The sequence below is a fragment of the Dysidea avara genome, chromosome 14 (genome assembly GCF_963678975.1).
Source record: "Dysidea avara chromosome 14, odDysAvar1.4, whole genome shotgun sequence".
NCBI classification, from domain to species: domain Eukaryota; kingdom Metazoa; phylum Porifera; class Demospongiae; order Dictyoceratida; family Dysideidae; genus Dysidea; species Dysidea avara.
In genome coordinates this window covers 9,548,803-9,575,020 of record NC_089285.1, presented here as the reverse complement: position 1 = coordinate 9,575,020, position 26,218 = coordinate 9,548,803, and the positions used below count along the sequence as shown (strand labels likewise).

At 39.8% G+C, this 26,218-nt stretch overlaps 2 protein-coding genes across 3 annotated transcripts; both read right to left on the bottom strand.

Annotated features, from left to right (window-relative positions):
- Window positions 1-5,066: 5,066 nt before the first annotated feature.
- Window positions 5,067-6,360, bottom strand: LOC136243900 (uncharacterized). Its single transcript, XM_066035451.1, has 7 exons — window positions 6,188-6,360; window positions 6,020-6,088; window positions 5,882-5,967; window positions 5,669-5,795; window positions 5,512-5,620; window positions 5,362-5,435; window positions 5,067-5,312 (listed from the first exon to the last, which is right to left on the bottom strand). The coding sequence occupies exons 1-7, from the start codon at window positions 6,257-6,259 to the stop codon at window positions 5,178-5,180; spliced, it is 672 nt and encodes a 223-aa protein (XP_065891523.1). The 5' UTR covers window positions 6,260-6,360; the 3' UTR covers window positions 5,067-5,177.
- On the bottom strand, window positions 6,188-8,075 carry LOC136243899 (uncharacterized). Of its 2 annotated transcripts, none has more exons than XM_066035449.1 (9): window positions 7,847-8,075; window positions 7,572-7,798; window positions 7,423-7,510; window positions 7,188-7,298; window positions 6,964-7,125; window positions 6,764-6,912; window positions 6,611-6,706; window positions 6,367-6,488; window positions 6,188-6,313 (listed from the first exon to the last, which is right to left on the bottom strand). In XM_066035449.1, the coding sequence occupies exons 1-8, from the start codon at window positions 8,058-8,060 to the stop codon at window positions 6,393-6,395; spliced, it is 1,143 nt and encodes a 380-aa protein (XP_065891521.1). In that variant the 5' UTR covers window positions 8,061-8,075; the 3' UTR covers window positions 6,188-6,313; window positions 6,367-6,392. The 2 variants fall into 2 exon arrangements, with proteins under 2 accessions (XP_065891521.1, XP_065891522.1); XM_066035450.1 differs by having other exon boundaries at window positions 6,367-6,482.
- Between the last annotated feature and the right edge of the window lie 18,143 nt (window positions 8,076-26,218).

Sequence of the window (26,218 nt, the reverse complement as noted above, 5' to 3'; positions counted from 1 at the left end):
TGTCTTCCTAGGGTAGTTACGGTGGTTTAAAGGGTATTTTCCGTAGTTCAACGAATTGCCACCAATCCTGGATCATAAGATTTGTCTCAAATTCTATAATTGAATGGTACCGATCCGATTGAAATCCGACCAAGAATGACGGATCAGTGCTCGAAAAACACGTGCGTGGGCGAAGAGAATTAATATATAGATTATTCCCATGAAGTCAAGTACAAATATGAATCTATTTACTTTATCAGTGAAGAGTTCAATCAAAGAGCATAACATGTAGAAAAACCTTAAATATATACCAAAAGATATACAAACATAGAAAAAATGCATATATTATAGTGCAAAGCGAAGCCTAGCTCACACTCTATAACACCCTGTATATCTTTTGGTATATATTTCAAATTATTGTTCATAGCACTTTACAGTGGCCAGCACTGAAGGTCTGACAGCAACATGTACTGCAGACTTTGGATTACCATGTACCATGATATCTGTAATATAATATGTTAATGCAACAGTTGCTATGCATTGTTGGAACAATTTTTGCAGGCTGCAACACGTGCATACTCCTTAAACACACTAATCACAAGGAATTACTTACTGCAACATCTAGGCAACAAAATTTACTAGTTACAAGCTGCTTAGAAACCATTGCTAAAACTATTAGCAGTGGTTGTTTCAGCCCGGTCTATAAAAAGAAACGCACGTCTGCTTCTGCGTTCCGCATCTGTTCAGCACACGTCGCCACTTAAATTTATTCTAATTAATGCTCTCCAAACAAAAACACGTGATCTACCAACAATGTTATTAAGCAACACAATCTATCACACTCCCCGTGTTTGAGAGTGACTAAAGGAGAATGATCAAACAGTTTTGTGCACTTACAAAAATCAACAAATGTTCAGTTAAACATGCTGAGTTTTCTTCTCGGCTCTCCAGCAACTGCAGCAGTTCTTCTCTTCCTTCCTGTGTTTGACGCCTTATCAGGCTCAGTTTGTTCAGTAGTCTTATCCTGAATCGTAGTCTCACAATCACTGGTCACGGCATTATCAAAGTTCTCTGCACAGGATACCTCAAGAGGGTAAAGATGCTTAACACTCTTACAAAGCAACAGTGGTGAACCTTCGGATATTCCTTTCGCCATTGTCTAGTGAACTGTCTTAAGAGGTGTCTCTGTTCGGGATCGTTTTGATAATGTTTCATTAGTATTAACGACTTCAAAATGTGAGCAATTCAGACTGCTAGTTACTCTTCTTCCATTTATAAGGTGGGAGGGTGACAAGGTATAGGTGAGACCACTAGTGTCATCCTCAACTTAAGTGAGAGGCCTAGAGTTCAATATACACTCAATTTCAATCAACACGGTGCTCAGCTGGTCAAAATTAAGAATTGATCGACCCAGGGTCTTGCGAAGACAACGCTTGACACTGCATACAAGATGTTCCCAAGGCCCCCCTACCAGGGGGCCTTCTCCACGATGAACCTCCAAGAAATTTGATTACGAGCTAGGAACCTTTGCACTTCAACAGACCTTGATATCTTTGTCACCTGCTAGAAGACTTGAAGGTTTTTGCATTGTCAGAAATCAAGGTAGCGGGTAGGCCCTGACGACCAGCAAATCTACGTAAAGCCAAAAGAAAACTCTCCACTGCCATGTCATGTGTCAACTCCAAATGTACCGCACGTGTCAAGGCACATGTAAACAAGCACACATAAGCCTTCTCCTGACGATCTGACTGTTTCAAAGAATTAACATACAGGGGACCGGCAAAATCCGGCAAATCAGGAGGGGAACCAGTTGTGTATGGGTTTCCCTCAATTCTTCTACATACTAGACATGATCGAATGAACTTGTGTGTTACTAGTCAAGTGGCTTAGCAGCATTAAAATGCATTATTGTTACAGAGCGGATAAAAGCACCAAAATCTTTTTAGAGCTTCTGTAAACCATACTAATGGGTTTTAGCCTAGGAGCCCTCACCAAATCATATACAAGAGTAAAAGCATGTTTCTTCTCCAGAACATGAATGGCTTCAGACAACAAAACATGATGTTTATTAAAATAGAAAAACAATTAAAAGGTGGTGTTAATCTCTGTATTGCTTTCTCAAAGTGTGTATTAAAAGGAAAATTGAGCCATGTGTTTTGGGGAGTTATGACTGTTTAAAGAGTGTCAGATTTCTTTATAACCTGTTGTGTCAAATATTCTTCTGGTGAGTTCCTAATGTCTTACTTTTATTAGAATAAGTACAGTATGCATTGCTTGGTAGATGACAACATTTCCAAACAATATGGAGCTAGATTGGAAAAAGTGTATCATTTGTCAACAGGAAACTGTTGAGCCTTTGAAATGCCCATTACAGGGTCCAGGAACAAGTGAAGATAAATCAGAAGCCTACAGATCCTTTCTGGCCAATGTAGAGCAGTTTCAGGCCATTGGCGCACTTCCAACGAATATCTATTTTCAAAATGACAGTTCTGCTAATTTTTTTATCACACAGTGCATCTTGGCATAAAAGTTGCCACTTGAAGTACAACAATTCTAAGCTTAAAAAGGCAATGAAAAGAAAATCTTGCATAGATAACGAGACTTCTCAGAAGATGCTGCGATACTTGCTAAAGCAGCAGTGATAGTCCGGAATGACATTTTTAACCACCATTGTGTTAGCTTCACTGGTGCATTTCTGCCTAATCGTCAAGAAGATTCTTTGCCCTCCAGCCTTAAATCACTTGTTTCACTAATATTAAATGGTCCCAACTTGAAAGATCAGGACAGACATGAAACACAAGCTTGTCTTACTGCTGCCCAAGTTCTACTGTACAATGTAAAAAGGAAATCACCCTCTAGAAATGATGTGAAAACAAGCATACTCTGCAGCGAGAGCCACCTATCCCAGTATATATTGGCTTGAATATTCATCAAATGACCAGAAATAAGAAGCTTATTGATCAATTATATCAGATGGGAATCAGCATTTCATATGACAGAGTTATGGAACTTGAAGAATGGATTGCCACCTCTGTCTGTGAACAATTTGAAAAAGATGGTGTTGTAGCTCCTACTGGTCTTCGGAAAGGTTTATTTACTGTTTGTGCACAGGATAATATAGACCACAACCCTAGCTCAACCACTGCTGTCAATGCCTTTCATGGCACTGGAATCACTCTTTTCCAATTTCCAACTAAGGCGAACCCTGGTGAAAGCAGACCTCCTGTAACAATACCACTTTCTGGACCCAAGCAGCACTTCCTACCTGATAATTATGCCATGGTCCCAGCTGTAGCTCTGACGGCAAGTGCTATTGATGTACCAATGCATCTGAACAGTAATACAGAACCGCTTCAAACCTACCTGTGTGAGGCACAATCCAAGGAGAAATGCTGGAGTGAGAATGCACTGACCCTTGTTGAGAAGGAAGAACTTACCAGTGAAGATTGTTTGGTGTGGGCTGCTTATCATGCTTCACAGCAACCTCCCATAGAAGATCCTCCAGCTGTGTGTATGCTACTGCCACTTTTCTATGAAAAAGCTGCTACCCCTGCAATAGTAAAGCATGGCATGAATGTACAAAGACAGGTAATTGAGTACCTAAACCCTGGACAAATTCCAGTCACTACCTTTGATCAGCCACTATTTGCCCTGGCAAAGCTTGTACAATGGAAGTGGCCAGATACTCATGGTGAGTCAATGCATGTTGTTATGCTTGGTGGCTTGCACATAGAGATGGCCCTCTGGAGTACACTGGGAGATGTCTTGGAAGGTTCTGGCTGGACTTCAGCATTAACTGAATCAGAGGTTGCCTCATCTGGTACAGCTGACTCCTTTTTGAAGGTTTCTCATCTTGCGCGAACCAGGCATGCCCACCAAGTAACTCTCTTAACCCTCCGGAAACTTCAAAAGTTGGCCTTTTTGCAATCAGGAAGCAATCAATCTCAAGCAGCTTGGAAAGATGACATGCAGAAGAGAAGTCCTACATTTATGTACTGGGACTTTATCTTGAAGTATGAAACTCTTATTTTGATCTTTGTCCGGGCTCATAGAGAGAAGAACTTTGCTTTGTATGTGGAAGTCTTGGAGAACCTGACACCTCTTTTCTTTGCACTAGGTCATGTAAATTATGCAAGATGGTTGCCTGTCCACATTAGAGACATGAAGTGTTTGCCAAGTCCTATCAAAGATGAGTTTGAAAAGCAGTGCCATTGGGTTCTATCAAAGACCAATAACAGATTTTCAGCAATTCCAGTTGACCAAGCACATGAGCAAGAAAATGCCTACATAAAAGGCTCTGGCGGTTGTATTGGACTCACAGAAAATGCTGCTGCATTTAGACGATGGATGTTAACTGGACCAGAGTTGGCAAGGTTGCAGAAACAATTTGAAGAACAGTACATGTATGGTGCTGACCCAGAACACCCAAGGAATTTCCAAAACCATGAGCAGGGTCTGTCAACGCACCGATGGTCCGGGCAAAAACTACCGGCCGGACCATTTATGCTGTCATAAATGGTCCGGCCGGACCATTTGTGCATGCATAACTGGTCCCCCCAGACCATACATGTCTGTGCAAAAATGGTCCGGCCTGAACATAAATGGTCCGCCTCCAGTCTTTCATTAGCCGGCCATAACGGCACTCCCTACCTCAAGTATTCCGCCACTGTGCCACCAGGGATCCCTCTGACACCGTAACTAAGCGTCCACAAACGCATGCCTGATGCCGTGGCTTTGCTACAAGAAAGCTATATCAATACCAGTACCTGGACTGAGCATAATATAGCCGACCCTATAGTAGAACGTCTCTGCTAGCATAAACAACTATGGTGTACTATACTGTAGTTTCTATTCCAGAACAATTTGTGATTAGAATAATTACACTGTTAATTCGAGTGGATGACTCCTGTGCCAACTTGCATGAAGATCATACAAATCATAGCTACATGTATGAGATTCATACAAGTTGCCACAGGTGTTATCTACAGTGTATGAAGTTCATATTTTCGAATTAACATGCAGTGTAGCTATATTCTGGCACAGCTAATAATAATTAACTGTAGCTATGTTAGGTATAGTTACTCATATCTTGCTACGTAGCTAATTCTGTTACAATTTTCCACAGGTGAATTTTGCTATTAAAATAAGATTATAATGCTAAAGCACTGTAGCTATAAAGATACATGGCATGGTTGCAATTATTCAAAGTCATTAATCTGGTGAATGTCCTGGGAGCATTCGTGGCATGAAAAAGTTTTTACATTCTTGGCCTCTTCAGGCTTCAGGTTGGTACAGATGATGTGTGACCATTGCTTACATTTATCACATCGTACCTGTAAAAATACATTAAAATGTGCATATATTATTGTGTATTAGTCTTACCCAATCAACATATTGTGGATGACTTATACTTTGTTCCCCTGCACCACACATTATACACCTTTCGGTCATATCAACTATAGAATGTGTATATCAAATACCATAATGCAGGCACATTCGTTTGTAGCTAGAGGTCATTATGTACTATAGTACCTGAGTATGAAAGCAATGCAACACCTATATCAATCCGTGCTTGTGTAGTATTCATTCTGCACAGGCTATTTTCTTCAATGCTTCCTGATAGAAACAGCTGCTCAGCCATCTAACAAAAAACTATAATGCTATACTTATAATGATTGTATGATTATACCTTCATGCAGTATACACCACAGTTGGAGGTATCATACTGAAGCTTTCTCTTCAGCTGCTTCAACTCAAACTTAGTGATGTCTAAATGGTCCTTTCCTAATATTTCACCCCTTCTCTTGAAGTAATTCCTGTATAAACAGGTGTTCAGCAATTGAAGTCACATTTTCAAGTAACGTGTATGCCAAAAAACTTATTTGCCATGTAACTAACTAACTTTACAGCAGCAAATGCACCACGGCTTGACCGTGAAGGTCCATAGGGATCAAGATAATAAAAGCTTTTCTGCTCCAAGTCCATAGCCTAAAAACATAATAGCGTAACAGATGACAATGTTACTGATGAGCAGACTTACAATGAGAATCCAATGGTTACTACCTTGGTTGTAGCATCCTCCAATGTACTTATACGTGCTCAATGATTCCTAGCAACCAAGGGAACAACTCTCATTGCAATAATTATACATAGCTTAATTACTTTGTTATTGTGTGCAAAATGTTACTAACCGTCATTGTAACTGTACCTTAGACAATAGGTGTGAATGCTTCCCAGCAGAGGTATGGCTGAGTATGCAAGATAGTGTCTGAGAAATCATGGCAAAAGTATTTCCTTGGATATTTGATAACAGTTCAAGGTATGTATGGATTATCTTTGGAATTTAATACATTTAAATAAGCACATACATGTCAGACATTAATGAACCTCATCATTTACATCTTGATTTGGTTTTAGGCTGTGGAACTTCCGTGGTGAACTGCATTTCTACCTATCCTTGCTTTAACAACATGACATGGTTTTCCATTCCAAATCTTAGTAAGCTGTTTCTTGAGGAATAAAACACATGATAATATTTTGTGCATACATACATAACATATATTCATTATACATGTGCTCCATGTAGCATAATGTATAGCTGTATAACTACTGTATAGCATTGTTATTATACCTCTGCATTATTAGTGGATCCTGTATCCATCTCACAGTCATTCTTATGAATCTCCTTCACTGGATCACTCTTTACCTTCTTGCAAGCACTCTCATTCTGTACAATGTGCCACATGTAGCAGCACCATTATGCAGATGAATATGCCAAACTTACAGTTTTAAAAACATCTTTCAGCAATTTGCGCTTCCTCTGTGGTTTCACAAGAACAGGACAATTCTTATCAGGACTAGAAAACTGCAGTAATCTTTTACATTTAGTAACTCCTTTAGGCGAATCAAAAATTGCATCTACAATTCTATTCTCTGTAATTTGTGATGAATCAAAATAATACAGAAATTTGTTGAAACACCTACCAGGTGATTTAGGTGTAGCACTAAGCTGTGTATCTCCTTTCTTAGTCCCACAAATTGGTGAAATTCGAGTGCCACTTGGAAGTAGTTCAGGAACAAACTCTTCCATACAAAGAGGTGTGCTAACTTGAATTATACTGTTAACTTCCTGGCTATCCTGTACAACTAAATGAAATAAGTACGATGTGCACACCTTGAAGTATAATTCAATAAATATACACATATACCATCAGAGTGCTCCTTGCTTATTCCTTGGCTTAATGAAGGAAGTGGCACAGGTGAATTAGAATTTCTTGCAGTACTGTCAGATTCCATTTGTTGATCTTGCAGTCGGTTTACTACAAACAAATAACTTATAAATTTATCTATACACATAATTTATGCAGATACACACAATTATGCATACAGTATTAGTAAGACAGGGTGTACATCCTTAACTGAATGTATTATATAAATAAATACCTTCACAATCCTTAAATTTTTGATTTTTGCTTGATGAATCGGAATATGATGTACCAGAACTGGTAGATGCATCTACTGCAGTTGGACTCTAAACATAAACAGAAGAGGTAACCAAGGTAGAAGTAATGTCAAATATTCAGTTAACTTACTTTAGGAGGTATTGGCTGTATTGGAGACATATAAGGCTTGAGACGAGTGCCATGCACTCTTTCAATGACCTTTTCAGGATTTTCAACTCCTTTTAAACTGTAGAGACCTTTTCCTAGTGATTTTACAATTTCATAAGGACCAAGCCATCTGTAATCCAGTTTTCCTCCCTTCCTTTTCTTCCTTTTATTATCTCTAATAAGCATTTTGGCTCCTACAGCATAAGCTCCTACATAAAGAAATTGAACTGGCGTATCTTTAGATATATATTACATACCTGGCTTATAGTTTCTCTTATCATACTGTTCTTTTTGTCTTTGTTGTGCTTTCAGAATGTTAACCTTTGCAGCATTAAGTGTTGCTTGCTTAGCATGATGAAGCTCATTAAGTAGAGAAGGATCTTCTGCTTTGCAAAAATCCGTTAACAGTACATCAGGATCTTTCTTTTCGGTATTAATGTCAACCGGTAGCACTGGCTTTCGTGCAAACATGAGTTCAAATGGTGAGTATTGTGTAGATTCTTGTTTGGAGGTATTATAGCTATAAACACATGTATTCAAAAAGTCTTCCCATTGCTCTTTCTTATGATCAATAAATTTCACAATCATGTTCTGTAGTGTCTGGTTAAATCGTTCAACCAAGCCATTGGCCTAAGGGAAATATATATACTTAATCGACAATCTGTATATGATATAATAACAATGTAGTTGTATAATTGCTACGGACACCAATGCAAGAAAATTATACCTGCGGATGATAAGCAGTTGTTAATCTGTGATCAATCTGGAGCAATGACATCATTCGTTTATCAAGGTGGTTGTTAAATTCTGTTCCCTGATCTGTTGTGATGACTCTAGGAATTCCCATCCTCATGAAAATCTATAATAAAACACAGATCTATAAATAGATATCATTTACATAAAGCTACGTATATAGATACCTTAAATAGAGAATTAGCTACTTGAAATGCACTTTTGTCCGGGGTAGCTATGGCCTCTGCCCACTTTGTGAAGTAGTCAATAACTGTTAAAATATAGCGATTTCCTGCAAAAAAATGTGTGCAATTTTTACAGAATAAATAATAATAATTGATGCTGATTCATGCATGCACTGTGAAAAGTAAGTGCATGGTGATACCTGTGACAAGTGAATGCCAATAGCTATATTATATTTTAGTGATGGTCACTATATTAATATAATATGTTTGCCACAGATCTCACCATTAATCTTTACAGAGCCATTGCATGCTTTTACTGTATACATACCTGCTGGAGACTGATATGCAACTGGGCCAACAAAATCTACGCCTAGATGATACCAGGGAGCCTTGACTGGTACAGGATTCAGTGCAGGGGCAATAGTTTCTAGCTTTCTGTTCACATGCTGGCAAATATCACATCGTTGCACCTATGCATTCCGTACAAGATATGGCATCACATTTGTATTACATACTCATGCAGAGTGCATCTTACAATTTCTTTAGCATCCTTAGATACCCCTTTCCACATAAACCTCTCAGTAATTCTTGCCAGTGTCTTCCTGTATCCAAGATGGCCAGAGGTCTGATCTCCATGACAAGCTTGTACAATCCTAAGCTGTTCCTTTCTTTCTCTAATGTATCGAACTTGTTGCACCTGAACATGCAAATTAAGAAATGATATGGCTACATATACATGCATGTATGTGCACTATAGCCACACCTCATCCTTTCCTTTATGTTTTTTTCTAAACACCAATTCTCCATCAACCACACAAAAGTTTGCTGCCTTTCTTCTTACAATTCGCTTCTGATTTTGAGTAAGGCCTTCTCTATACTGCTTCCTTGTCACATAAACATAAACATCTTCTAGTGTGTCAGTTTCCAATTCGTCCTCGAAATGGTTATCCTCCTTATCAGTATTATGAGCCATCACTGGAAGCAAGCAACTTGCGCCACTTCAAGTTGCAGATTATTCACTCTAAACTTGATCTCTGAGCCTTTCGTGTTCGTTAGAGCTAGTATATAGTCCTGCTGTAGCTGCAGTATAGCCACGGATCCTCAGTCAGTAAATTGAACACCGGCACGCGACTGCGTCGTATCGAATCTTGCTCCTTAGCCGGATATGCTGTATAAGCTAACTACCAGACTCCCTATACCAACAAGATACGGCCGCAACAACCAGTTATACAGTCTATACACTCCAACTCTGTCTGCTATTTGAGCTAACTAAGCAGTACTGAGATATCTATTGGATTTAGTTTATGTCAGCATGCTGAGAGATTTTGCGAGATTTCTTTGAAGGCACCGCTTCAAAGAGATGAGGCTAACCTATATTTGGTGTATATAGCTATTCTTGTCGACTGTACGGTGGCAAATAGTCGTTGCAGTTTAGTTTGGTAACCCGGACCATTTATGTTTGGGTAGGACCATTTATGTCGTCATAGATGGTCCGGCCGGACCATTTATGTCGAACATATTTGGTCTGGCCGGACCGTTTATGCACCCGGACCAAATATTTTGTTACAGGTCTCTCAGCTCAGACAACCTTTCAAAAGCAGGTTAATAGCCTCTTTAATACATTCATCAAAATTGGAAATCCTTTCCTAGATGATTTTCCAGAGCTAGTAACACTTGATAACCGTAACTGTGTAGATGATTCAGTCACAGCTGCCCTGCGTGCGTTAGAAGATACTGGTACCACACAGTATCAAGACTTTGTAAAAAAAGTTATTGAAGGTCGCTCTGTGTCTATACATCAGCCAATCAAGAAAAACTCATTTGCACTTTTCAAAAGACCTCAGCCAAAAGCTATTTCTAAGCAAGGAAAGAAGTTTAAAATGCTTCAGAATAATGTAGCACTGTTTGGCCAGTTGTACATCTCCATGCAAAGCCGTGACAGAGACTTAAAGGAGTTCTTTGCCCACGAGATTCAGTCCTTTCCCCCTGCTCTCTCAGATTTGGGAAAACTGCATTTATCAAACTCTAAGTCAGATTTGCTGAATTGCATTGGACAGTCAGGGCTATCTGATCCCCTCAAACATATGAATGCACAGTGCTAGATGGTGCAGTTATTGTGCACTTTCTTCCCACCAATTTAGTGTGTAACTTTGAAGAGTATGCAGATCAGGTTTTTATCCCCTTACTTGACTAAACAGTTACAAAACTCCATAAGAATAGACCTTGTGTGGGACACATACCTTCCAAACAGTTTAAAGGAGTCTACAAGGGAAAAGAGAGGCAAGGGTGTGCGAAGAAAGGTATCTGGTCAAACTAAACTGCCTGGCAATTGGGCAGATTTCCTACGTGACCCAAGGAACAAAAAGGAACTGTTCTCCTTCCTCACATCTAAAGTTGCTAAGTCCACTTTTCCACCCAACAAGGTTGTGTATGTGACATCTGATGAATCTGTAGTATCTGTGGGCCAAACCAACTCTGTGATGCCAGACTGCAACCATGAGGAAGCAGACACCAGAGTTGTTGTGCACATATCACATGCATTGGAGCAAGGACTTAAGACAGTACGTACCGTGGACACTGATGTTATTGTTATTCTTGCTGGTGTATTCTTCAAACTGACAGTAACTAATCCTCTTGCTGATATCTGGGTTACCTTTGGTACAGGCAAGAATTTCAGATTATATAGTATTAATGCCATCTGTACTTACCTTGGTAAGGAAAGAGCACAAGCACTACCAATATTTCATGCTCTAACTGGCTGCGACACTACATCTGCATTCAGAGGCAAAGGCAAGAAATCAGCATGGCAAGCTTGGCAGGCATATGAAGAAGTCACTGAGACATTTGAGTTTCTGGCTACCCACCCGTTTGAGCATTTAGATTCTGACTCGGAGCATTTCCAGAGAATTGAGAGGCTAATAGTTGTTCTATACAGTAAAACCTGCCACCTAATGTCTGTTAATGACGCAAGAGAAGAATTATTTTGTCATAAGAACAGAAAAATGGACATGATACCACCAACGCAAGATGCACTTCATCAACATGTTAAACGAGCAGTTTACCAAGCTGGAATATGGACTACCAGCACTCAAGTGCAGCAGATGATTCCATCTCCAGAAGATTTTGGGTGGTCAAAGGATCCGCTGTCACAGTCTTGGGTGCCAGTTTGGCTTACTATTCCAGAGGTATCTAAAGCATGCAGTGAGCTCATTAAATGTTTTTGCAAAGGAGAATGCACAGCATGCAAATGTGCAAAAGCTAATCTAGTCTGCTCACCACTTTGTAATTGTAAATGCAATAAACACAGAAGCGAAAATGAACAAACTACATGCTAACATTTATTTTTGTTACTTTGTACCATTGTGACAGTTATGTATGTATCTTAGTAACCTATTGTTACATCTATTATAGTATTCTAATGTCAGTAATTTAGTAAATTTGTTTTTTCAAACTTAACAGTGAAAAAACGTTTTTCTGGCTAATAATGGCAGCCATCTTGTTATTCTCGGAGTAAACAAAAAAATTGCAGTAGGCTCCTAGGCTAATGTTAATAAGTACATCATAAACTAGCTGTACAAAAAAATTGGTGCTTTTATCCGCCCTGTAACAATAATTCCACTAAGCCACCTGACTATACTTGACGGTCCTTTAACACCCAATACTTCTCCCTGGGTAAGATGAGTGTTTGGCTCACTCCACTGTGTTTAGCTAGTTCGTGTGTATGGCGTATTAATAAGGTTACAAGGGGATGTCTACATGGTAAGAGCAGTGGGTTCTTACTGGAAAGAGACTGTTTACTCTTCCCCGGCATCGTAGAAGTTTAATAAAGTCCAAACTGTTCAAGCAGGAGAGGACAGGCTCCTGCAGGTTTCAACAAATAACTCAACTCTCTTTCAAAGAAACCTTGTTGTACAGTTTGTATCCAGATATTCTCTGCCCTTTTTATTTCCTCAGCTGTCACCACTGAACTCTCTTTGTCTACACACCTGCCTTTCAAGGCATCAACAAATCTGAACACATAAGCTGTGACATGCAACAAGCTTTCGATGCTGCTGTAGTGATCAACATTGATCAAGGTAGCCAGCCCAGACTGGTTAGGTACAGTAGGTGCAACTAAGGAGTGTGTGAGGTTAGGCTGCGTCTTTGCCAACTCAAAATCAGCGCTGGCTATAAAATCGATGTCAGGAGTAGTGGGTGGAATGACTTCTTCCCTTCCAATAAACTCGGGTCCGGTCCACCAAAGAATGGAGTCAACAAGCTCTCTTGTTCCTAAACCTCTTGAAGGCAGATCTGCTGGGTTCAGGATTCCTGGGCAATAATTCCAGCATTTGCTGTCAGTCAGTTTTCTTACTTCATTTACGTGACTCTGAACGTAAGGTTTCCATGTTCTTTTATTGCGAACCCAGTGTAATGCCACCATCGAATCTATCTGGAGGTAAATGCAATCAAGGGTAGGTAGAGAATCAGCAACAGAAGATACAAGTCTAGATAACATCAAGACACCCAATAATTCCAAGCGAGGAATTGTTTGTTTACTGATAGGAACCACTTGGGTATTGCTACAAAGTAGCCTAGTCTCAGTGTGACCATTGGGATATTTGGAGGTAAGGTAAAGAACAGCTGCGTAAGCCCTTTCAGATGCATCACTTAACCCATGAAGGAAAACTGAAATAGGGTACTGATCAACAACAATATAGCCTCATGGTATCTTCACCTTACTAAGTTCCTTAAAATCGCTTACCATGGTTTCCCACTCCTTTGTCAATTCAGCCGACAAGAATTCGTCCCAATTCACTTGGTTGGTACAAAGGCGTTGAAACAGAACCTTCAAGCTGATCATGAAGACCTAACGGGTCAAACAAATTAGCAGTTAACCTTAAGACTGATCTTTTTGTCTTGGGAAGCTCATGGGACAACTGGATAAGACCACTGAATTCAAAGGTAAGTTCATCATTCAAGCTATTCCAATTAACCCCCAACAACTTACAAAGATCCTTTCCACTGCTAGGAGAGGGCTCATCGGTATTCTTCTGTGTAGTTGCCTTGGAAGATCCACACTCAGCTTGGCGAATAAGCCTTCAATTCTGAGGAATTTGAATTCCATTTCCTTAGATTGAATCCTCCCCGATACATCACGTGTTTTGCAACCTTGTACAACTCAAAGGCCTATGATATTTAGCTAAGTGCAAGGAAATGACAGCCCCTAAAATAGCTGGAGAGGGTCTCAAGCCAAATGCAATTCTCGTGAACCGAAACTGGATTATCTCACTGTCCACCTTGAGAGGGTCTTTCATCCACAGGAACCTCAGCATGTCTCTGTCCTCCTCAGCAACACTTACCATGAGAAACGCCTTCTCAATATCAGCAACCAGGGCAACTCGGTGATGACGGAATTGTATAAGCATATTAAATTGTTTTGGGATCAGGTTTGGTCCTACTTGCAAACAGTCATTCAGTGAAATGTCATCACTGGCAGAGGCAGATCCATCATAGATTTGCACCTTAGTGGTGCTTCGATCCTGCTTAATTACTGGGTGGTGCGGGAGGTAGTGAACATACGACGTGTTAGAGTTCTCATCATCAACAGGTTCTATAATACCTAGATTGAGCTGCTCACTAATCAGACACTGATATTCCTTTAATAGATTAGGATCTTTGATCAATCTTCTCTACAAGTGTTTAATCCTATTGAATCACAAATTGTAGTGTTGAGGAACCTCGCCCTTCTCTCTGAGCCATGGAAGCCCAACCTCATATCTCCTATCATGAAACCTTACATTGCTAAGGAAAAGCTCTGAACTTGACTCAAGACTACATATCTTCTTGACACCCACATATTCAGTCTCCCAAAATGACCTTATAATCTCGGTGAGACTACCAATACTGGAACCCAATTGTGTAGTTGCCATGGTTCTTTAACATACAGTTAAATGTGTCCCTACAATGGTAGGGGAATCAGAAGTCATTGTGGGCCCAGACAAAAGCCATCCCAATTTACTCTTGACAACTGTAGGGCCACCATCTGTTCGAATCACTTCTTCACCTACAAAGGTCCAATAGTAGTCTGATCCAATGAGAATGTCATTACCTTCAGGGGCACTGGAGGGTGGATCCGCTAAATCAAGTGAAAGCAACTTAGGAAAGTTGTTGAGATTAACTGCATTGGGTACAGACGAGCAGATGGTAGGAAACTGCAAGGCTTGTAATTGTATGATTTCGCCTGTGCCAGGTGCCCGCAAATGGACCTTCACCAAATCACAATTTATGCCTTTAAAACCTGGTTCACCGAATGTGTTCAATTGTAGCTTCTCCTTCTTGAAGGGTTTGAGGTTTAGACGACTAACTAGAGTGTCAGTCACATAGGACCTTTGACTCCCTGTATCAAACAAGACACAGAAATTAATAGTCCTTCCAGTGTCATAGTTGAAGGCTACTGCATGAGCAGTTTGTAATAGATTAATTTTCCCTCCCTTGTAGTGTTCGAACTATTGGCCGTTGTTTCAGTGGAAGTCACTGGTTCAGAAGGTCCTATGGCTTGTCCCCAGCAGTCTTATCGCACATTGACTGATGATGTTTCCTGCTACAGTGTTTACACTTCTTGGTCGATTCACAATCTTTCACACGGTGTTGAGGTTTCAAGCAGTTAAAACAACGTCCTGCTCGAAGTAGGTGAAAGAGTATGTCAAGAGGATAAGTAACAATGAGAACACCCATTATATCTAACTAGTGAATAAATTTTGTAGATTTTGTCTTAACCTTAAATCCTAACCTTAACTTTAGTCCAACATCATTTAACCCTTTATTATCGAATGGCTAATATATTGCCATAAATGGGCGTTACCGAATTTTTTTTTCGGTACTTTCTTGATATAAGCAAGTTTGTTCACAACACTCTAACTTCAACACCCAAGTCCCTAGGCGTCTGAAACTTAGTATAAGAACTCACAAAGAATTGTTCTAGTAGTAGGAGTATATTTTACTACGTAGCGTAATCCGTTCTTCTTTTTACTACAGGGGAAAGTTACACCATCCGCTCGAGACATTCATATCGTCGCCATAGAAAACGCCAGTACTTCCAAATTTGGACATAAGATACACAACTAGATAAACATCCGGTGTGTGACGTTTGTATAACCACAAAAAATCATTTGCACTTAAAACAGTGCTGATGAGTGGGGCCGTTGAAGTCTGGAAGTACGCAAGCTTATAAAAATATTGAGGAGCGGGATAAATTATATATGCGTTCATCTGCACAGTGAATAAGGACGCACACGCTTATCAGTTCTACTCATAATCAAACCTTTTGGGGTAATGCACAGAAGATTTAGATGGGCATTTATTTGGCCTACCTACGTACTTCCTATTTGTGAAAGTTGCAATGAGCTGTTTTGCTAGGTCTCTCCTATACTCTAAGTGGGTATATTTTGATCGTCCAGAGATATATCGAGGCAAATCATGGTTTGGACTCTCACAAAACAAAATGTAGGAATTTTGAATAGCTACATCATAAAAGAACCAGAACAAACGCATGTACCACCTAGATTTAGATTTTCTGCTACAAGTGTATGCCCTCCGCAGTTGGTCAGCCAAATCTACACCCCCATGTTCTGGTTATAAAGTTTGACAGCTACTGGGCACGTAAAATCTGCATGATTACCATCACTAAGCTTGCGAGATACAACAGTTGTCTCACTGGGGTCACAAATCGTATCAACAAAAGCCACAGGTTTCCTATCTCTCCACACAAAGCAATGGACTACATCACCTATAACCTGCTTCTCTAAATGGTCCCCTCTACCCAATGCATTTATGCGAGTTTTACCAAATTTAGGGAACTCCTTTCTGTTGGTTACCACTGTACCTACACAATAGATTTCCTCAGCCACCAAGTCTGCCAATAGCCTAAGACTAGAAAAAACGTTATCGAAGTATAAGTGGTAACCCTTACCTTTGATAGGCGTAGACAAATCCTTCACTACCCTAGCACCTATGTTTTTCTCTGTGGTGTTCCCTATCTTACCTGTATAAACCTGAAAGCTGCAAGTGTACCCGTTTTTGCTATCACACCTACACCAGACCTTAAAACCTCTTTTAATAGGCTTCTTGGGCATGTATTGTTTAAGTGAGGATTGACCCTTATATATCACCATAGCCTCATCGATGGAGTTTTCCCTGTGCGGATTATACAATTCCAAGAAGTTTTTAGAAAGCTTGTCTACTAAAGGATCAACTTATCGTACTCACTGGACCCCCTAGGTGCAGCCTTCTCATTATCATTGAAATGTAAGGTCCACAAGATATCCATGAAACGATCACGAACAAAAGCACCAGTTATGACGGGAAACACACCGAAGATGTCACTTTTGAGCCAGTATTGGATAGCTCGAGGCATTCTCGTTATTCCCATTAAAATGCATACCCCTAAAAAGGCCTTAAGTTCTGGGACCGTCAGATCATACCACGTTTTATCATACTTACCCTTTTGCAGTGCATATAGGTTGGTCTCATACACAATGTGACGAAGAAGAGAATCGTCAAAAATTTGTCCAAAGAAATCTATAGGCCTAGCTTCAGGAGGTAAGGGTTTTTTTGGTCCCACAGGTTGCGTAAATGGATCCCCTGCCAAAGTAAAGGTTGGTGGCAAAGGTGGATTAGCTGGCCTGGTGGGTGGTCTAAAAAGACTGGAAAGATCTATAGAAATGCCCATAGATGGTGTTCCCCCATTAGGTCCATTATCATTACTTGCACTATTGTTACCATCGGCTGTCTCTGTCTCATCCTGGACATCAACATTGGCTGTCCCTGCCACGTCCTGGACATCAACATCAGCATGCTATTGAAAAACTGAATCAAAAACTGTTCACAAGCACAACTGGAACATACCTCTATGCTCTCAATGTCAACATCAGCATCCTATAAGAGTAAACTTATTTACAAGTGCTTACATAACAATTGGAACATACCAGTTGTTGTATTTCACTACTCATAACACCAGCCTCTAGAGTTTCTTGGCAAACCTAACAAATTAATTAGTAGCTATATACAGTGAACAAACATATTATTCACATACATCGACATTAGCCATCTGTTCCACCTACCTGTCATTGTCACCTTCAACGATTCCAGCCTCTAGCTGTAAGGGCTTTACAGTTTTGTCCACAAAATCACTTGGAGGTGGTCCCCAGTCTTGGAAATCAGCCTCATACATCTGTAAAAATAATTGTAAGATTAACAAGGGCTGCTATAACACTAATAAAAACATAGTACAAATGTCTCTTGCACTGGATAGATAAGTACGACGCTGTCAAAAAATTGTATTCACTTTGAATCAAGACGGTAAAGAACATGCGCAAAGAAATAAGAGTTTCCAGCTCTGTTACAACTTGAAACACAATGAAATACCTCGTATCGCTCGATGAAATCAAGTGGACAATCTTCAGCACCATTGTTGTTGACTAAATCATCATCAGAATCATATCTATCGCCACGGTGACATTCTTCATCCGAATCATTCCAGTCACTGTCTTCTTCTAACATGCGTGCCAGCTCCAGCGACGTTATCCTTGCCATACTTCGTCCAAATTTAAAAGTTTTGGTAGCACCTGGAAGCCTGCTCAATTGCCAAGACAATGGTACAAATCGCTTATCAATCGGATATTCACTGTAGATGATATGCTTGTTTAAACGCGCACCCTCGAATTGTTACAGTCGAAGACTTCTTCTAACAATCTCGCCAATTCCAGCAACATTATCCCTGTCATACTTCATCCCAATTTAACAGTTTTGGTAGCAGTTTGAAGGTTATTTCATTGCCAAGACAATGGTGCAAATTGCATATTAATCGGACATTCACCGTAGATGATACGCTTGTTTAAACGCGCACCGTTATTATGGCAATATATTAGCCAATCGATAATAAAGGACTTACGCGTTATTTAAAACTTAGGTAGTATTGGGTTAAGAGACATTTAGCTACATATAGTAAATATTTTAGCACACAATTAGTAGGGTAGTATTAACCTTGGAATACGTACATATAATTGTGTAACATGGCTACACTTATAATGCTTGCATGGCATACAGTTATGTTTACATGGTTTAATGTTTACATTAATGTAACATAGTTTACATGGTTTAATGTGTATGCTTATGTAACATAGTACATAACACACTAGACTCATGCACACAATTCAGTAAACATTAATACTTAATTATATTGTATCACGTGATTGTAATTTGTACATTTTCATTGTGTGAACACGTGTAAGATTAGTTGCTCTTAGATATTACACTGGTAGCAGAGGATGGCTAAACGGCACATCAGTTTACCGAAGCCCTTTTCGAGTGGAGACGCCAAGGATTGTTTCCAGAGATTTGAAATATGTTCTGCGGCAAATGGATGGAAGGCGGAAGACCAGGCGATTAAGCTACCAACATTGCTGGAGAGGGAAGCGCCCACCATTTGGCTTGAACTCACTACAGAGCAGCAGAAAGTTACAAGACCACCAAGAAGGAAAAACAGAACACTATAATTCCAATGGGTTTTGTATCGTTAGAAGAGTTTCATCGAAGAAAACTGCAACCAGGCAAAGCTTCGTCCACAAACTGAAGAAACTTCTAGACATGGCGATCCCAGGAATGAACAAGGAAGCGAAGGATCCCTTACTGCTCCACCAGTTTGTTGCTGGTTTGTTGCTGGTTTGCCGGAACCAATAATGAAACAGCTGAGGGTTTCCGGAGAAGTGAAGACGCTTGAAGCGGCAGTTACGCGTTCCCAACTACTGACAAGTTTCTTAGTTTACTAGAGTGGTATATCCCCAGTATATGGAACAGTTAATTGTTTGTTATTTTAGTAGTTTTTCAGTAAACCTGCATTCACTGATGTTTTACTGAGAGTTTAAACTTAGTAAAACAATTATGTTCCATTTACTTAAAGTTACTGACATTTTACTATCAGTACAACTACAGTAAAGCAGCTTAACAAATTAGTGAACTAAGAACCTTCAAGCTGTGTGATGACTATTGATTCACAGTCAGTCTCGGCAGTGAAAGAGGAGTCCAAGGAGCACACAGGAATGCAGGAGTTGAGAGACCAAGTTGCCCTGCTGACAGAACAAAGGAGGCCACGTTGTTTCATCTGTGGCCAAATTGGTCATGTGAAACGTAATTGTCTAGCCCAAAGTAGTCATCCAGTTCAAGGTCATTTATGTTTCTTGTGGTCAGCCAGGCCACTTGGCAAGAAATTGTTGGTACTAGGGATACGAACAGGGGACGCCTGCTCAGGGCAACAGACGCCCCCGTCCATAAGCCCTATCACAGATTTAACCAATGTAACGACTGTAACTGTAGCAGTAGTAAGGAGTCAAGCTACAATAGTAAAGGGAGAACTCGGTGGTAAAGCAGTAGATGTCACGCTGGATTCTGGATCTTCTGTGTCACTAGTGCAGTCTAGTACCCTAACTAGTATGAAAGATGTAGTTGGTGTCCAATGTGCCAGATCATTGCGGCTTGTCACAGCTTCTGGAGACCAGCTGCCTATTCTCAGGCATATAAGAATACATGTTAAGCTGGGTGACTTTAATGCTATGCATGATTTTGTGGTTGTAGATAGCCTAGTTACACCAGTGATCCTAGGGATTGAATTCCTGCAACAAAATGGACTGGTCCTGGATTTTATTGTACACCAGTTATGGTTCGTAAAGGACTCCCTAATGCTGCTATAGCTGCAGACCATGTCGCTATGGCTCAAGTTATTCCTATTTTTGAGGATGTACATTTAAACCAGGCCCATTTGTGCATGATTCAATCCCAAGGTGAACTGGAGACTGATGTGGTAGATGAGTGTGCTATTCCTGACTAAGGGTTCAGCAGAATTTGATACCCCTGAATGTGGCAACCCACAACTAGAAGACATTGTAAAGGAGTTTAAAGCTGTATTTTGCACTACCCCTGGCAAAACCAATGATGCACATCACTACATTGATACATTGGGTAACCCAGTAAGTGTTCACCTAGACGTGTTCCTGCACACTACCGGACTGAGGTAATGCAACAACTTGAGATAATACTTGACCAGGGTATTATTACACATAGTAAAAGCCCTTGGATGGCCCCTGCAGATTTTGTACCAAAAAAGTCCAGTCAGCTTAGAATATGCATCGACTACAGAGAACTCAACAAGCGTACTACCAAAGACTCGTATCCACTACCACTGCCAGACAAAGTGCAAGACAGGCTTGCTGGGTCCATTATATTCTCTACACTTGACTTGCACAGTAGATACCAGCAATTACCGCGATACCCCAAAGACATCACCGACCACCAGACAAATACCGCCCATGATGTAATCACTTGTGGACAAGTTTTATCTGAGAGGGGCAAGTGTAACACATAGTACATAACACACTAGACTAATGCACACAATTCTGTAAACATTATATAATTAATACATAATTATATTGTATCACGTGATTATAATTTGTACGTTTTCATTGTGTGAATACGTGTAAGATTAGTTGCTACACTTATACTGATATGCATGAATAGAATGTGAAGATATATAATGTGTGGATATTGTATTGGCGACTTGAAGCACTGGCCATGTACTTGGGGATGAAGTTTGTATGTATGTATATAATTTGCATGTCATGCACAAGTTGGTCAAGAGACTCAAGTCTAAAAGGTTGCATACGATTATATCTACTTGTACGTATGTTCAACCAGTATTTACCAGTTGCATAATATACAGATACATAAATACCTTTCTGCTTTCTGAAAGTTTGGTGCTAATTTTTGTACACCTTCTATGAATACAAAGTTATTGAAGTCTCTCCTTTCCACCAAATTTCTTTTTATCAAGTCAATAACAACACTTTCTGCAGTCTACCTTTGTACATGCCTGACATTGAACACATCCTTGTCATTTTTGTCCTGCAACAAGTATGTGCATTTATATGCAAATCAGCCAAAGTGTATAACAGTAAAAAACTTACTGGCTTGCAATGTTTTTACAACAAAAAAAGCAGGGCCATATCATAAGTTGCATCCATACAGGTGATAGTATTACCATACTGCTGTAGTCATTTACTCCATTGTCTTGTTCATTAAAGCTGATTTCTTATTGATCAATGTCTGGCACTAAAACTGTTGACACTGCCTCATCTACATAAAAATGATGCCGTATTGTTAAACAAAGTTAATGGAGGGAGATAATTTGCGTGTGTGCTTAGGCAGTGTAGTGACACATTGTAGCTATCCAGCATTAGATGAGTATGTAGCACACCTGCATCACAATACTAGATGTAATATAGAACAGTAGGTATTAATTGGAAAACATTATGAACGCATATGTAGGAAAAATACCGTGTGTATGGGTCGTTCCAAATGAGTGACCAGGTGGTACAAAAAGTGATTCAGGTGATCCACCACCGAATCACAGTAACAGTATAATATGTAAATAATGGTCATTTGCATTAGGGTACAGACAGTGGGATTGGTATGTGAATGTGTACCATATGGGCTGGTGTACAATTTCAATCCACCTATTTATGAGTAAACATATGCTCTATTAGAGTAGTTGATTGGAATCGTCTTCATGAATATTATAAGGTGACTTTGGATCACTAACTCATTCGCGTTGGTCTTAAGATTGCATGGCTAATGTTAATACCACTGGTGGAGCTATGTCAATGGTCTTGCATGGCTAATGTTAATACCACTGGTGGAGCTATGTCAATGGTCTAATATTGCAAGAGTACTTCAAATACGATTATAATACTTGTATAACAATGTAGTGTATATGATTCTGGAAGTGTGGCTTGCTGTAAGGGTGTGTATTCAGCTGTATGACTTGAGCCGGGCTCAGTAGAAATGACATCAAACAGCAGACTTAGTAGATACCATAGGCACTACAACAGTACTCTTCCTTAAGTACCCAAAAGGGCCCATTCATAAGTTAACACTCCTCGGTCTTGGGGCCCTGGGGATTTGCATTGTGATGATCCACCAGGGGACACACGTGCACCTTTGTAGCACCCCTGTGTGTACCTTCATAGCACTAAATAGTGTGTAGTACAGGTGCCAGTAAGTTGGTTCACTGAGGGGGGAAAAGGTTGGTTAGTAAAGAATAATAAGCTGTGAAACTCCAATGACCCACCATTTAATCACAACGATGATATGTATTTTCTGTATGTGCAGTATCATAAAACAATGGGGATGTGCATTAAGGTACAAGCATCAGGGTCGGTATGTGCATTTGAATATTTGTGGGCATAATATAGTTTCCATCCAATATATGTACATGTTTTATCACGGTAAGTTGATTCAAATTATCTTTATGAATATATTAAAGTAATTTTTTTGGCTAATAACTCCTATGCCATGGTCTTTACATTGCATAACAAATGTTAATGCCACTGATGGAGTGGTGTCAGTAGTCCAATAATGGTATAAAGTCCTTCAGGTTTTCATAGTACTATATTGTACTTACAAGTTATTGTAAACAATGTAGTGTATATGATTCTGGAAGTGTGACTTGCTACAGTAGTATGTATTCAGCTATCATGAGAGTGTGACTTGCTACAGTAGTATGTATTCAGCTATCTATGGGTGTATGCCTTGAACCGGATTTAGTATAACAGCAGTCTCAAAAGATGCGGTATGTACAACAGTTTGTGGGTCTGCTATCTCCATCTGAAGTTCTCCTTACTAGCCATGTACAGTTTCTCCTTGATGTCAATTGCACATATAACAAGTAGTTATATTACTTGGCTTGCCCATTTTCATTCCTGAATGGTTCTCCAGTATGTGGGTCAACTGTATTTGAATAATTCATATCCAGTGTAGAGGCCTACCGGGATATCACAGTATTATCACCAAACTGGTTCAAAGGTATTCACTTTCAAACATACGGGTAATGTTGGTATGAATGCCATTAGGTGTATCACGTTATGAAGGAAGCCAGACGTCAGGTCTTTGGTATTGAAGTGATTTATGTGTTGATGACTGCAAGTCCTGCTTCAGGTTACAGTGTAACACTAGCCTACTTGTATGCAACTACATAGCAGTTAGCAAAAGGCATTTATAACCTGTTAGACACCAATAACTTTCACCTGTGAGCATTCTCATTCAAACACTGGATACACTTTATACGTGTGTCACACATACATGTATACTCAGATGGGATGCATGCACATACAGTTGTATACATATACAGTTGTATACAAAAGTGGGACTACCATAAACCATGCATAAAGTTCGATCCATATGTACGTACATAGATACCTAACACAACACATCGATACCTGCAATCTGACACTGGCAGGGCTGTTCAACATGTTCTCCTAGTTTCATGCCAGTAAACCAAAAAATAAAATAAAAATGCACATACATGCACTCTTTAAATATCGATACATGTTTAGTAATTGTCACCACTACCAGTCTGTTTCACTGACAAGCACTCCAGCTGGCATGTGTACACCCAATGTAGAATTCTGGGGGCCATTGGGTATGCAAAGTATATATGGTCAACAATTGACACATTATATGCTACTTTAACACTATGCAATGCCCACAGGAAAAGGCTGTAACATTGGGCATCACAGAGTATTAGTCATCAAGTACAATATCAGCTTGAAACAAATGGCTGATGGTTTGGGGTTCTTTATTTAACGACCGACATTAATCTATAATAATAGTTTCTACCTTTCAATGTTGCTCATGTGAGACCCAGCTAATCCATATACTTTGTAGTGTCTTTGTTGTATTGCTGGAAGTAATACTATATACCTGCAGTTGCTGGAAGAATACTATACACCTGCAGTGCTTTGTAGTAGCTCCATTACTGTATATCTTGATCACAAAGTCCATTGCGTTGCTTTGTCATAACTTTTGTTACTATTACCCTGATGTCAGCCTTTGATTGATTGATTGATTTTTTTATTTGTGGGATAGTAAGTTCTGTTAAATTGTGATGGTGGTACAGTCAGCACTCCACTCTCGGTGTAGGCTGGAAAAGATCTTTCTGCTGAATAGCCAAGACGCCGAGTGCCAATTACATGTGATTTCTTCTCCACATCTAGACTTAGTGAATTGAATTTCCCCTTACCTCCATGCAATCAATTATAATTATGTATATGCCCATGATTATGTATAGGAGAATTGACTTTAGTTTACTCTAATAACACCTTTTTCTCTTGTTTTGATTTTGGCTTTAGAGCCATTTCTGGCACTGTGTTTGAAGCGTAAACTGTTGAAGCCACTTTACGATACAGCATCATGTAACCAGTTGCATTCGGTGTCTTCAAGTTGTCTGGGTTTGAAGCATAGCATTCCAGGTGGAGACCTGCTAAATTTAACCAACACTGAGGAAGTCCCAGTTCTTCGCAACAGTCAACTTATTGCATTGTTTCCATCATGTTGCAGCTGCTGGCAACATAATTTTGTCATCACAGCTAGTGCACACATCAGCACCAGCTTCTTCATGCTGTTTTATCATTTGGCAATACTCAGTACTCTTTTATTTCTGTAGCATGATATGCAGTGACCCTAGACTTCTGTCAGCTGCTTTTAAGACACACATAATGCAGTAGTATTTATTTATGTACATAGACCATTGTGCATGTCACCACGCAGTGCAGTGCTTTCTGAAAGTGTGACTATACTGATGTGATAGCATGCATGCCTTTTTGGATCCATGCTGGCAGTCAAATACAATTAGCTTTGATCAAATAATTCAGAGAGCTCGCCACGACACCATCAGTGATTCAGTTTACGTATAGCTACAGGTTAGCTTTTGAGGCATGGTATGCACTACTAAACCTACAACAGCTGACCATGCCAGCTGTAGCACAATGCAGCAATATATAGTCCGTCCACAAATATACCTTCACAGCACTCCACAATCACTTGATCTCCTCTGGTCCACACTTGGGCTCAGTAGCATATGGTTAGGATAACCTAACCTAATTTCAAGGACTTAGACTTAAAGACTTATATAGCTAAGAAGATGTAACAGAAAAGGAGCTAAAGTAAAGAAAAAATTCCTCCAACCCTAGGTTTCAAACTGCAGGTCACCCAAGATCTAGTCGGGGCCACACTCGGTCTTCCTCTGGGGAGGGATGGATTTTCCTCCTTAAACCTAAAAAAATGTGCCAAAACTTCATACATTTGCCTTTGAAATCATTGAAAATGCCGATTTCGACATTTAAACATGTTAAGCACCTCTAAAAATGGTTATTGTTTTAATGAGTACAAGTGCTGTTTTACTTCAAAACGTTCTACAAAGGCCTGCAATGATTCAACTGTGAAGTGTTTTTCAAACAGTTATTGATTCGTTCTGCTGTGTAACAGGTTGAACATAGCTGACAATGAAGCATATAATCTCGCATGGCAGACCGCTATTCCAGCACAGGGGCTTACCGATTAGAGATTATAAGTGTCCGCGCTGGAAAGCGTCTGGTACACTTCCAATAGGCCAGTTGTGTTCGCACTTTATTTAACAGCCTGCGCCTCTATTTCAGTAGTGATTACAACCTTTCACCAACGGTTATTGTAAATACTGCAAGTTAATGTAAAGAAACTGAAAGACAAGCCTAAAGATCACAATCTTGAACTCCATTATTTATACCACATGGCCAGGATTATCAATACGATCTTTTGAAAAACTGCGTGAAGAGAACGTGTACTTGTGTTCATCGTGTCAGCAAAATTTGA